This window comes from Stegastes partitus, unplaced genomic scaffold, assembly GCF_000690725.1.
Source record: "Stegastes partitus isolate 25-593 unplaced genomic scaffold, Stegastes_partitus-1.0.2 Scaffold1208, whole genome shotgun sequence".
NCBI lineage: Eukaryota > Metazoa > Chordata > Actinopteri > Pomacentridae > Stegastes > Stegastes partitus.
In genome coordinates, this window is record NW_007578939.1 from 169,028 (window position 1) to 183,685 (window position 14,658).

At 48.0% G+C, this 14,658-nt stretch overlaps 1 protein-coding gene across 1 annotated transcript in view; it reads left to right on the top strand.

Moving 5' to 3' along the window:
* The window catches only part of ttbk1a (tau tubulin kinase 1a), a 45,152-nt gene that overhangs the window by 3,092 nt on the left and 27,402 nt on the right, over positions 1–14,658 (top strand). Inside the window, exons 2-7 of the mRNA XM_008297315.1 lie at positions 1,758–1,838; positions 5,109–5,267; positions 6,056–6,203; positions 10,366–10,439; positions 11,204–11,344; positions 13,456–13,560. Of these exons, the coding sequence (XP_008295537.1) occupies positions 1,836–1,838; positions 5,109–5,267; positions 6,056–6,203; positions 10,366–10,439; positions 11,204–11,344; positions 13,456–13,560 (630 nt within the window). The 5' untranslated portion in view covers positions 1,758–1,835. The remainder of the gene's footprint in view (positions 1–1,757; positions 1,839–5,108; positions 5,268–6,055; positions 6,204–10,365; positions 10,440–11,203; positions 11,345–13,455; positions 13,561–14,658) is intronic.

A 14,658-nucleotide genomic window follows, 5' to 3' on the forward strand; every position in this document is an offset into this window, starting at 1 on the left:
ACACACACACACACACACTAAGCTATGATGTGTTCCAGCTGTGTCAAACTAACACCTTTGCCTCCTGGCGTCTGACACTCTGTCCAACGTGGACCTTCAGGGTTCCTTCGTCTGACTCCAGGACGACGTCCAGCTCGTGCAGCAGCAGAAACGCTGAGCTGCTGTTTGGTGGCAGCGTCTGCACTGAGATGATGAACCTGAACCTGTTGTGTGGTCATTACTGTCCTGTTCCGCCTGATGTCTGATTCACCAGAACACTTCTAGCTCAGTTTAAAAGACCCACGTGTCCAAACGGTTAGCCTCCTGCTCAGAGTGATGGGAGCAGAAGTTATAGAGAACGTGGGATGATCACGCTCTGGAGCTGAGTCTGAAGGAATGCGAGTGGAACTGCTGCCATCTGTGGATCTGCTTCAAGGAGCATTTTTGGCCTTGAGTTCAACATCAGTGAACTGTGACATGAGTTTAATGTCTCCTGGTGACCTCTGGGGGAATGGAGGCCAATATGGAGGCAGCTACCGCGGCCTCATAGCCGAGTGTCGCCCTGTACAGCTAGAGCACAGGCACACAGCTTTAAGTCAACCCTGTCATGTTTAGGCCCATTAGAACCTGAGCTAACTGCTAACCGCCAGTTAGCGAGCACGTTTGCGTTTTGTCCTTTTTATTGAGTGAAGCGATGAACTGAAAACAGAAGCGCCGGCTGGAGGCCCACTGCAGCCGCTGTGACCGGTTAGCGTTAGCGTGTTGCTAGCTGGCCAGCTATGCTAGCTCATCTGCCAGTTTAATCAGGCCATTATGAAGCACATTTGACGAACTACACGTTTAAAAGCACAAAGCCTCCAGACTCAAACAGTATTCAGCATTTTCAGATACTAACAGCAGCAGCAGCTCCTACTTTGAATCAGAGTACGAACACAGCCAGCGGCAGCTTCTCCACTTGTCTGTCGTCTACAGTCGGATCATATCTTCGCCTTCAGAGCCCAGTGAACAAAATGTTTGCAAGTTTTTAGTCTTTTTTTGTATAAAGGGGGTGAATGTTAGGGCATTTAAGTGCTGGACAATAAAAATGAACTTTGGGGCGATGTTTGGATGCTTTAATTCCACTTTTGGACATCTGCACTGTGATTCTGACTCGTCATAGAGGATCTTACAATCCCTTCCTGTTTGGAAGATCTTATACAACCCACTTCGGTCACAGCGACACTGTTGGTAGTTTTATTTCTGGATGGTCAGATGTCGCTGTCCAGTGCTGCAGCAGCAGCCTGACAACCACAGCAGGTGGAGGTACGTCACTATCGGCTGTTCAGCCTAAACATCTGTGGAGGATGAATAATTCTATCAGCAGTGGCTGAAGTTCATTGTCCCTCTGCTGTTTCCAAGTGGAGTTAAAGCTAAGCTGGAAAAATACCTTTTATGTTGACAGTGTGACATTCTCCAGCTTCTGAGGAACAACCTGTACCTGCTGTCCGACAGCAGCTTGTTAACCATCAGTACACGTCACAGAACCAAACGCTGTACGACAGTCAGCAGATCTTAAAGCCAGATTCTGAGCAGCGACATTGTCTTCAGAGAGCTCACAGTGTTCTGGTGAATCCGACCCACAGGTTTGCTCCATGAACATGACTGTGTTTGCTACCTGAGGAGGTGAAGGTGTTACCTGGTGTCTGAAGGCCCGCCCCTCATGCTCCGCCCCGTGACGCTGGACAGTGTCCTCCTCCTCCTCCAGCTGGTTAACTGTGCCCTCTGTTCTGGCTTTGTAGGCTAACACAGGAACAGGAAGGGTTTTGTCCCGCTCAGGATTTGTTGTAAGCCGTCAGGTTTTCCGGGAGCTCAGAACTATGGTGAGCTCTGACTGACTTCATCAGATCAAAACTGGAATGATGCAAACCCAGCTTCTGGCCGAGCACCCCTCCCCCCTCCCCCCCACCCAGAGTCAGATTAGTAGACTTGTAGGTGAAGAAGAGAAGAAGAAGACCAGACGGAGGTTTGACTGTAGTGAGAGTTTCACTCTGATGTGCTGCTGAGACGCTTTAACGCAGCAGAACGCGCTGCTGCTGCTGCTGCTGCTGCTGCTGCTGCTGGACCACACAGCTTCTGTCTGCACACCACAGCACTGATTACCTGCACAGGTGTTACCTGCAGTATCACAACAGGAATAACACACAGCTAGTACAGTGTCATACAACAATATAGGAATACTGCATGGTACCACGTACTGTAGGAGGATTTAGTTTATTATAATACAGCGCTACGTGAACCCTTACTGACCAAAAACATGAATCCTAATCCAACTGGACCAGAACATGAAGCCCTGCTGTAGGCTCTGGTACCACCCTGTCACGGCCTCAGAACACCACAGTCACTGCTGTGGTGCACTTAGCTCTACGTTGTATGTAATACTGAATGTACCATGTAGTTTGTATTTTGTTCTCTTTACAGTTACCGTAGTACACACTAGTTTACCGTTCTGACCTGTACTAGAAGATGTTACAGTGTAGTACTACGTGTACTGTAGTACTATCTGTACATTGAACTCTGCACTGTGTGGATATAGATTATACTATGTGAGCCTGTAGCATATCATCTGTTACATGAACTCAACTGTACGCTGCTGTATCCATGTAGAACATCGTTTATAATCCTGTGTAGTGTACTTTATAGTAGCTAAACACTAGAGCAGAGCCTACTGAACCTCCTGCCACCCGCCCTTATCCAACTACACGCCTCACTGGTTCATATTATGCTTCAGCCTATAACTGGCATTTACTGCTTTTGCTCAGACGTTACAGAGGTTTATGTTTCTCGACTATGTGCCTTTATTGTATGACATGATGGTCGTGGTTCTTCTCTGTGGTGGCTGTCGTGTCACGCTCTGGCGCTGTGTTCCAGGAACCGTGTGGTCCCGCCTCCTGCAGTGATGGCGGCTCAGCAGCGCGTTGAGGCCTGCAGCAGGCTTCGCTACGTCTCCAGTGTTACAGCGACTCCCAGCTGCTGATGCTGCTGCAGCTGGTAAACACAAGTGTAACACTGCAGATGCAGAGAAGCCTCCTCCCCTCCTTCCCAGTCCGTCCAGTCCTCCATCAGAGCTGGTCTGACTGGAAACAGCGGACACTCCATATTATCTGCAGTCCGCCCGAGCTCTGCATGCACTGATGACGGCCCGTGGCATTGCATGCAGAACAGCATGGTTTGGGGACTGACATGCATCACTTTGAACTTCAAGTTTTCCCCACAAACCCACTGACAGCTGATAACCATTCATGGCAGATGTGTTGCATCAGAGCAGAGTACCAGCAGCTCAGGTTGGTCGACCGCAGAGCGCTGAGGTGATGGCTTAGTGTTAGACAGGGATGCTCAGACCTGCTGATGTGAGCGTTTCAGTGCTTACCAGGCCGACCATGTCCTCCACCAGCTAGTGCTAATGAACAGTGGTTATGCTTGTGTAGACTGATTAGTTCTTCCAGTGCTCTGTTCCCTTGCAAATACAACTTTTAACCCAGTTCCAACCAGTTATTTGCAGGAGTGTTTGCAATGATCCAAAAATGGCCACCGTAAAAAAAGCTTTTCAGATTGAAGCAGTTGATGTGAGTTCAGCAGCACCACTGTGACACTGAGCTCAACAGAACAGATGTGTTCAGATGTGAGTCCACTCCCAGGCTGTTTGTCCCCAACAAGCTCCTCTAACTGTCAGAAAGCAGGTTCTAACCCAGACTCATCCAGCTCATTGTCAGACACTTGATCTAACGTCTTGGTCCACAGAGGTTGTTGGGAGCTGTGCTCAACTTGGGAGTGCACGCCACCTGCCAGGCCTAGTTCAAGATCCCAAGTTTAACGTCACGGCTGGTTTCTTTGACCAAACAAGCCTTTGGACCAAATAACAAATCAAGTTATTTGTCATTGCATTTGAAATGACTCTGGCGCCCCCGTCAGGAAGAACCATCAGCACTAACTTTTGTTCCACTGGAAGGGCTGGGTATCTCCTGCTGGTCCAGCACCACAACTCTCCTCTGTTGTGTTTTTAGCCAAACCCCACCTGCATATTTGGAAATTGTTCAGAAATCTGAGAGCAGCTTTCAGTGCTGTAGTTTTCAGGAGGATGCTGTTGAAGCTGGACACCCAGCCCTGGTCAGCATCAGCACTTCTTTATCTGTATGTTTCATGTTGACTTTTAGTGTTCAGTAAGTTGAACATTTTGAGAAATCCTCCAGCTGAGACTCAGGTTTTCAGACGCCACTCTCATGTCTGTCGAGTCACTGTGGAGCTTCGTTATCAGAACTTCAAGACTGGAAACTGGGGCAACTATGAGCCCGGCTCCCTGTAAAGGTCAAATAATCCAAAACTCAAACTCACCAAGTTCTATGTTGTTTATTCGATCAGTACAAAAACAGAAAAGTGTAATTTTACAGAATGGTTTGTGACGGGGGCAGAACCCAAGCACGGCACCGACATGCTTGGATTAAACAAAAAGATATCACATGTCATTGGAGACCAAGCAGGAGATGTTTGTAGGTGGATTTTGTGACCTTGGGGCGGAGTACGGCGGCCCGGTTCCCCCTGTTTCCAGTCCTGATTCTCAACTCAGCCAAAGGGCTTGACTGGAGAATATGTGACTCACGGCAGGAAAGGGAAGAGGTCCGTTCCTCAGAATGGTAGAAAATCTCCCCTAAGCTTCAGTCTTCAACCCAGTTTGTGGAATAGTCTCTTCTGGTTTGCGTCTGCATTGTGTTGCTGTGCCGTGTCCCTGGTTGTTAGTCCAGATGGTTGATTGAATCCAGCCTGTTCTGACCTCCGGCGGTCCGCTCCGTTCGATGGCTGCCGAGCCGTCGCAGCAACAAACCTGCAGCTGCAGTCAGGAGCTGCAGACATGATATTTGCTCCAGTTACTGCAAATACCATCACTCTCCCCCACCTCAACCCCAACTGCAACCCACCCCCCCGGCCTGTAGCCTGATCCAGCTGAAGAATGGCTTCTAATGGCAGCCAGCCGTACCTAATGCCTGTTGTTAGGACTGGGAGCACCACCACAGTCCTCATCATGCACTAACTCTTCTGTCTTGCTTTTACTCCCTCCTTTCTTACTTCCTTTCCTTCTCTCCTTCCCCTCCTCGCAGATAAATGGCTCTTTTAAGCTGGGAGCTGCTCGTGTTCTGTCTAGCTGGCAGATGCAGTGCCTAGTCCCCGGCCTCCAGGACAACGCCAACATGAACGGGACGTCCGAGCAGGCCGACATCCTACCGTCAAACTGCATGGTCAAGGACCGATGGAAAGTGGTGAGTCGGGAAACCTCCCCGATGTTTGCAGCTTCTCTGATGGGAGGCGCTTAAACCAGCAGGAGGAGCTGCAGGAGGAGTGCACCCATACGTGTTTTACTGTCTGCTTCAGCTTTAAATGAACACAAACACTGAAGGTGGAAAGCAGTCATAGACTCACGTCAACAGTACTTCAGAGCATATCTGAGTACTGCTGTGGTGTCCTTCAGAGGTTACGTAATGCAGCTGCTGCCTCAGCCAATCAGCACGCAGCGTGGGGCCTGCAGGCTGTTTGCACTTCACTGATCAATGTACTGACTCCAGTAAAACACCGAGGTCCAGCGCGCCATCTACGAAAAGAGAGGAGATGACATAAAGGAGAAAGCTTGAGCAGTATAAGAATAAGGGACAAATAAAGAATCCAAAGGATGCAGGAAGAACGAGGAGGAGAAGTGACGCCTCTGTTAGTGTCGGCTGCTTGAAGCCGGTGATGTTTACATGATGGATGAATTCTGTGACTGCAGGAGTGAAAGAAAACAAACAGGAAAAAAGAAAAGGCAGCAAAGAGTAGGGACAGTGAAGCAGGAGAGAAGAAGTGTCCAGAGATGAGAAGATGGTTGGTTCAGCAGAATAAAGGAGAACAATGAAGAGTAATTACAGAACATTTTTGCAGCTGCATGTATACAGATGAGCTGACTTGTTGTTGAGGTGAGTGTGTTGTTGGTGTTGCTGTGATGACGCTCTCGTAGCGTCCAGAGAAAACTCTGGATGATAACTAAGGTCTCTCTGTCCTGCTCCTTGTGTCCCAGCTGAAGAAGATTGGCGGTGGTGGGTTCGGGGAGATCTACGAGGCCTTGGACCTGCTGACGCGGGAGAACGTGGCGCTGAAGGTGGAGTCGGCCCAACAGCCCAAACAGGTGCTGAAGATGGAGGTGGCGGTGCTGAAGAAGCTGCAGGGTGAGAGTTGTCAGCACGCTGTTCAGCATTTCACGGACTCCACATGATGTCCTCAGTGATAGATGTTCCTGTCCAGCCTTAGAGCACACATATCCAGGCTCTCAGGTCAATCACCTCCTCTCTGATGTCCTCGGCCAGCAGACTACTGTCTGTGTACACATTGGTTCAGTTTGCTTCGTCGCTCATGGTTCTGATGGTACCTGTTTGGACTCAGTCTCCTTGTCGCGGTGTTCACCCAACAACTTTCCCAAACTGGGAGAAAAACAATGGCGTAGTCGTCAGCTGTGGTGCTTAACTTTATTTTCAAGCCTCTCCAAAGTGCAGCAGTGAAACAGAATATTTACAAAGTGCAAAAGAAAGAAAAGAAAAACTATGTACACACAAGTTCTCCTTTAACGCTAGCTCTCAAAAATTCACCGACCAACACTACCAATACCGCCAAACTCCAGCTACTCCCACCCCTCAGTCAGGCCCAGAGCCCTCGGTTTAAAGGCCAAGCCCCTCCCACTGGGCGGAGCCTTTGACCGGCAATAATACAAAAATTACATGAACATGGTTTCCTATTCTAACAGTTTCACCCCAGTTCACCCCTGCTATGGGCAACACAAAATGATTAGCCAGGGGACAGGGCTAGGGTCTCCCACAATACCCCATCGTTAATCCCAGGAATAACCTTTAAAGAGAAAATAATGAAATAGTGCAAGTCATGTGACTGGCAAACCGCGTGGGCCCATACCATTTCAGCCGGCTGGTGGTATGCCCCGGGTTTGCCCGTCACCATGTTGGCGCATTCCAGGTGAGTGCGAGTGTGTGTGAGTGTGTGTGTGCGGGTATGGACAAGAGAGAGAGAGAGTATCGCTGCAAGTGTGCACCCTTGGTCACGATGCTACCGGAAGGGAGTGAACTAGGATGATGTGCGAGTGCAGCTTATTGTAAAGTTTGTAAATGGGTGTGCGTATGTGTGTGTCGTGTGTGTGTGTGCTACATCAGCATACCGGCCCGCTAGTGACGGCGTCGCTCCGTCACACTCCCCAACACATCATAAACACACGTCTCTGTGGTGAGATGCACGTTTTAACTTCATATAAAGGCTGGTTCTGAAGAAACAGGATTCGGCGTGCATGGCTCATGACGACTGTAATAAGAGCTAAGCGTACAGGGAGAGAAGCCACCCTGAGATCAGCTCAGGGGCGAAGCCGTGAGGCTTCCATGTTGGCATTAATGTCAACACCACGTCACGTTAGCATGCTCATGCTGATGCTACTGAGCTGGAGCTCTGCTTTACAACGAAGAAACGGTCACTTAGAACCTCACTGACATGAACAACTGGAGGTCTATGAATACAGACATGTGACAGACACACTGCCCATAAGCGACCAGCTCCCTGAGATGTGACATACATTTGCAGTAAGAAGCTCAAAGCATGCAGGTGAACAACACAACCTGCCATATCGCTTGTTGTCCTGACCTACATTTAAAGAAACAGGTGCTTGAATACAACAGCTTTAATACAAAGTGGTGAATGTGCAGGCTGTTCCAAAGGAGCTTCTTTCTTTGTAATTCAACTCTTTACAGTTTACAGGATTTGTGGGTGCTGTAGTAAAAGTTCTTGCTGCTCTGTGGCTCTGTTTGGAGAACTAACAGAGTTTCTGTGTAGCTTCATCCAGCTCATGGTCAGAGAGCGCTGCAGTAGAAGGCGGCTGGATTACAACCATCTGGTTCTTGAACACACATTCTGTTTAACCCGTTTGCTTTTCCTGTTGTTAACTAGGCCCGTTTCATACCAGCACCAACCTAACTAATGCGGTCTGGTCTGGTTTCAGATGTTACAGGAGGCTCAGGAACAAAATCAGACTGTCACATATTGAGTTTCATGCTAAAGATGAACAGTCATGACGATTGTGTAACAGGATTATGTCACAGCTGAACTGAAGCAGCGATGGCGTCACGTGCTCGTGTCAGGGCGGCATGTGATCGCTCGCTTTAACCGTGATCAGAGCAGCTTCCTCTGAGTCACAGCATCTCTGCTTTCCAGCTGATGACCACCATCAGCTGACTGATGGACCGCTTACGGGCCAGCAGTCACTCCGTCACCTCCTCCACATGGCGTTCACAGGAGAAGGTTTTCAGCACACGTGACGTCCCACTGAAAGGGGAATGTTCATTCCCAGTGCTCTGTTCCATCATGCTGGTCAGTAGTGCCGTTGTGGCATATGTAGATTTATTGTGAACTAAAAACTGAACCCCAACAGCTTTGATTATTTTACTGATATGTATAATACAAAGATGCATTCCTAGTTGTTCGTGTGGTAAAACTCTAACGGATTCTGTCACGTTCTGCCACAACATCCCTTTTGAACAAGAACTATATCACAGCGGCAGCATTTTATTTCATTTGCCTTTTATTTTCAGGGTAGTTTGCCTGAACAGAGCTGCTCTGTTGCAGCAACAGTTGCTGTAAAAAGTTTAGAAGAATGATTTAAAAAGTAATAATAATAACGAAAGCTGCAAGCAGCGTTGGTCGTGTCCTCGCCGTACGATTGTCGGCTTTCGCACACGTTGAGGTTTGGCAGAAACGTGCTCTGGGCGGGACTCCGATCCGACGTGTCAGGTTTCAGGCAGATCAGAGCATGTGCGGCCTGGTTATACGCCACTTCCTGTTTAATGGCGAGCCGAGGCGGCGTGTGTGTCAGGCTGTAGTGGCAACGCACTCGGATTCGAAACACGCTTGTAAAGTTTCAGGCAGATTGGAGCACATACAGGCCAGTTACACAGCACGTCCCATTTATGGCGTGTTCTACAGGCCGCCATTTTGACCTCGTCAGACTTTTGCGGAGCGTTTTAATAACTTTTAATCAGCACATCCTGTAGTTTGTCCATCCATCCATTTTCTTGTGCTTATCCAGGGTCGGGTTGCGGAGGCAGCAGGCGGAGCAGGTCCTTCCAGACTTTCCTCCCCCAGCGACGCTTTCCAGGCGTTCCCAGGCGTTCCCAGGCGTTCCCAGGCCAGCCCAGAGATAGATTCCCTGCTGCTTTGCACTCGGCTGCAAACCGCTCCAGTGCGTGCTGAAGGTCCCGGTCTGATGAAACCAGCAGTATCATGTAGTTCTCAAAAAGCAGAGACGCGACCCTGAGGTCCCCAAACCGGACCCCCTCCTCACCCTGGCTGCACCTTGAGATCCTGTCCTTGAAGACCACAAACAGGATCGGGGACAAGGTGCAGCCCTGGCGGAGTCCAACACCCACTGGGAACAGGTCCGACTTATTGCTGAGAATGCGGCTGCAGCTTGCACTTTGGTTGTACAGGGACCGTGTGGCTCGTAGCAGCGAGTCTGGTACCCCGTACTCCCTCAGTGTCCCCCACAGAGTCCCTCGGGGAACACGGTCATAGGCCTTCTCCAGATCCACAAAGCACATGTGGACTGGCAGGTCGAACTCCAAATGCCCTCCTCAAGGGTAAAGAGCTGGTCCACTGTTCCACGACCAGGACGGAATCCGCATTGCTCCTCCTGAATCCGACAACTGGTCAGAGCCTCCTTTCCAGCACCCTAGAGTAGACTTTCCCGGGGAGGCTGAGAAGTGTGACACCCCAGTAGATGGAGCACACTCTCCGGTCCCCCTTTTTGAAAATGGGAACCACCACCCCAGTCTGCCCCTCCACAGGCCCTGTACCCGATGCCCACGCGACACTGAAGAGACGTGTCAGCCATGACATCCACCCCCTGGCAACGGGAAAGGACACGTTTTACACTTGTATCTGTTATTACTAACCAGCTGACTGTATTAACCTCAGATGTGCTTCGGGTTGCGTTTAGGTGTCCGTCACTTTGACCAAAGCGCATTTCTGCCACAACCGCGACGTGAACCGCGTCCGACACACGAAGGGCGGTTGTGGCTCGGGTGGTAGAGCAGGTTGTCCTCCCATCACAAGGTTGGTGGTTCCATCCCCTCCACAGTCCAAGTGTCCTTGGGCAAGACTCTGAACCTGAAGTTGCTCCAATGGCAGGCAGCAGCTTGCATGGCAGCTCTGTCGCCACTGGTGTATGAACGTGTGTGAATGGGTGAATGAGAAACAAATAAAAGTGCAATATAAGTGCGAGGGCCCGTCCAACGCTGCTTGCAGCTTTCATTTAACCTCCTTTTCTTACTTTTTCTTTTCCAGGTAAAAACCATGTCTGTAAGTTTATTGGCTGTGGGAGGAATGACAAATTCAACTACGTGGTCATGCAGCTTCAGGTGAGTCTAAATGTGATGCTTTTATTGTGAAGGATACCGATGTAGTGGTGTGTAGACAGACACAACAACGGCAGATTATTTCCTTTGCATTCAGCAGCTTCAGCTCTGATGAAACGTTGGCAAAGACGCACGGGACCAGCTCCTTTTATTTACAGAATGGCTTCATTGGCTGTTGACTCAGTCTGTCTCATGACAGACCATATGGACAGAAACACTTAGATGGCACTATTGAGATTTTCTCTTTGTAAATTAGAGTTGCAGGATGACTATATGATCTAGTCAAAATGTCAGTCCAACATTTGATCGTGTGTCAGATGTGTAACATTGCAATGAGCCACAGCTTGATGCATCACAGGTTCGGTACTCAGACCAACAGCACTGCAGTCCGACATCAGGGGACACTTGGCATCGAGCCTTGCATACCCTGACCAGTCTCAGCAGTTGTTTCAGAGCTGCAGAATGGTCTGGCTGCACCTCAGTAGCATTCTGCTAGAGGGATGCAAAACGTCTGGTTTGTTCATGGTTTGCATTTAACAACCAACAATCTGGTGCAAACTGTAAATGGCATGTAGATGAAGGGATGCTGATGTCAGCATTTCATTTTCCCCAAACGGAGCTCGACACACATGTTCTAGGAGAAGCTGGAGATCTCCTCGTTGTTATTATTGGTTTGCAAAAAGCTGAACAAATTAAAATGCTTCTGTGCCACCACAGCCTGGATCAGTTTGTCCTTATTATCACTAAATGACCGTGTGCTGCTGCAGGGTCGTAACCTGGCCGACCTGCGGAGGAGTCAGCCCAGAGGGACCTTCACCATGAGCACCACCCTGCGACTTGGGAAGCAGATCCTGGAGTCCATCGAAGCCATCCACTCAGTGGGCTTCCTGCACCGCGACATTAAACCGGTACGATGACAGTCCAAAGTCTGTGGGTAGTTCACTGTCCAGTTAGCAGTCTGTGGTAATAACAGAACATTAATTTGTCAATATTAAGATGAGAGAACCATATATAGTGTTTAGTCAGTTGCATTTATGATGTATTTACTACCCTATAAAATATAAAAAATTTAATTGTGAATTTTTTTATGTGCTTATACACGTCACAGTCCAAATTAAAATTTTAAATCTGCCGAGGCGAGATTAAAATGTTGATTGTAGACCAAATTGAAATCATCCTGATAACAAATTGAGAGTATAGGTCTGCTGAGGCAGCTTCAAAATTTGACCACACGAAATTAAAAAGCTGAATTAAATCAGAATTATAAGACTGGTTTCAGCGAGACCAAATTAAACGGTTGATGTACCCGTAGTGCTGGTACCAGTCCTGTGTGACTGTTAAACATCACGGCTCTTCAGATGAGTTGGAATGTGGCCCTCTGATGGTTTCAGCATTACACAATGTGAGTTCACACAGGGTGATGTGTGGAGATGATGTCACATCAACACCTTGCCAGGTGTGAAAACTTTTCAAGACTTTGATATGAACACTTCCTGCCAGCAGAACTTTCTGAACCACAGCGGCAGGATCACAATCTCATCATGATGTAAGAAGGATTGTAGTCTGGTCTGGGCCAGATCAGCATTTTGGTTCTGCAACATTTTAATCTCACCGAGGCAGAACCAAAACCCGCCTGGATCTCAATGTAGACTGTGACATGTATACATGCATGTGAGCAGGATGCAGACATGTATGTTGATGCACCAGCAGGGAGACACTTTCCAGCCAGCAGCAGTGTTTCATGCTCTGTTCATCGTTTTGAACCGTTTTGCTTCCACACAGTCTTTTCTTTCAGACTAGTGAACAGAAACAGGAGGCATGACTTTAAACCAGATGGAAGCAGTGAACTGGCAAAGTGTCATAATGATGTCTATGAGTTGAAATGTTGAGCTGTCAATAGTGTTGAAATGATTGTTGTGCTCCTCTAACAGCCAGAAGCCTCCAGCAGACTGGTTCCGTCTGTCTACATGTAGTTATCACCTGATGCGTTCAGTTGACAGCAGAACTGGTTTGATGGAGTCATGAACAGCGATGTTCAGTCAGTCCCTTCTTGATATGTCAGATCAGTATAACTAGAATGGAAACATGTTCCTGTTGAACCAAGAACAGAAGCAGCTTCTCATCTGGAGACGGTGGAGAGCAGCTCAGCTCTAACCTGATTAAACTAGCTGGATCTGCGGTGGTTTAGAGCAGGGGTGTCCAATCCTGGTCCTCCAGGGCCACAGTCCTGCATGTTTTAGATGTTTCCTTCTTCCAACACACCTGATTCAAATGATCAGCTCATCATCAAGCTCTGCAGAAGCCTGATAACCATCCTGATGATTTGAATCAGGTGTGTTGGAAGAAGGAAACATCTAAAACATGCAGGACTGTGGCCCTCCAGGACCAGGATTGGACACCCCTGGTTTAGAGACTGTCCTCCTGCTTTTTTATGTTGGAAACGCTCAGCATGTCTTCCTGGTCTTACTTTAATCTTCATACTCGTGAGCGTTAGTTCTAAACAGCACAGCGAGGCGATAACGACGAGCAGCAGGAGAGGATGTTGGGAGGATTCTGGAGCGTGGTGCTGAATACATATTAACATATTAACAAGCAGAGCTGGAACAAAAGCTGGAGGATAAACACTGATTAGAGTGAAGAAGAAGCAGGAAGGTCATAGTGAGACTGTCTGCTTCACCATGTTGGTCCATGTAGCTCGTTAGCATCAGGTCCCTGTCAGTCAGGGCCTCTAGTGAACATCTAGTGAACAGCAAAACCTGAAAGGCTCCGTAGCACCGGTGGCCTGGACCTCCTTGGTTAGCAGAGTGCAGCGAAGGAGTCGGACACTTTTTGGACTTTTTTGTAGATATAAAAACACTGGAGTTAGTGTAGGATTATTTGAGCTTCTGCTGTTAGAGAGTTTCATCCTAAACACGTTGCATGTGGAAAGCTCTTCATCTGCTTTCTGTGCTGTTGGACTGATAATGTGGATGAGATGTGCCGTATGCACTGACTGGATGTGTTCTGTGTGGTTCTGCAGTCCAACTTTGCGATGGGCCGGCTGCCCTCCACCTACAGGAAGTGCTACATGCTGGACTTTGGTCTGGCGCGGCAGTACACCAACACCACCGGGGAGGTCCGGCCGGTGAGTAGCCGTCAGTCTGTTCCACAGAACCAGACCGAGACTGAAGAACAACATTGAAATGGATCGACAGCAGAGAATAGTAATTAGATATCAGACCGTAATTAAACAAAGTAAATGTGACAAAACATGTCCAATGAACTAAATATAAGAGAATAAAGACGGAGAATGAATCCTTGTGAAGATGGTTTGGATCATTGTGGATGATAACAGGATATTTGCACACTAGTAGTGACTCACAGCAGTGAGATGGTCTCAGTCCAGCATGAGGATATAATCCTGATGTGTCACTTCACTAAACTATCAGATGAAAACATGTACAGTAGTTATAACACAGAACTCTGACAGTGTTTTAGATTCTTTCTTATCTTCATAACTAACTGATTGTAATTCGTAGTTGTTTCTAATGAAGTCCAGTCATGAACTATTATATCAGCACTAAATATTTATATTTATGAAGACAGATAGAGTGATGTCACACCTATAGTTTCATCATCATGAGTGTATCAGGCACATGACTACGACTGTTATTTAGTTTTTATTTTGCTTTCTTTTATTCTTTTTTCTTGTTTTGTTTTTCACGTGAGAACGGTCTCCCATCACTACACACTCACCTGATTTCTTCTGGTGTGTTTTGCAGTTCACTTTTTACTTCAGGCTACGTAGAAACTAAGCTGAATAATAAAAAGCAGCAGCAGCAGCAGCAGGCAGATGGGTGTGTTTACTGCACTGCAGCACATCACACCGACTGTACAGGCCTGATGTCCTCCACACGCTGTTTCACTGATTCACTGGAGTCAGCCACAGATCAGAGGGACTGATCTGACCACAGCCACACTGGGTCTACATGGACTAGATGGACTAGACGGACTAGATGGACTAGACGGACTAGGTGGACTAGACGGACTAGATGGACTAGAGGGTTTGAGACTTTTATTGTGATAACATGTTTGTATCAGTCATCAGTCAGTGATCAGCTCGTTGTTGGTTCACTGATCAGAGGCTGCTGCTTTTCCACTTTCTTTCTTTTCTTCTTTCTTTCGAACTCTGAGCTATTTTTAGATCAGTGAGTACCTGAGCTGCCTCCATGTACTGTCAATC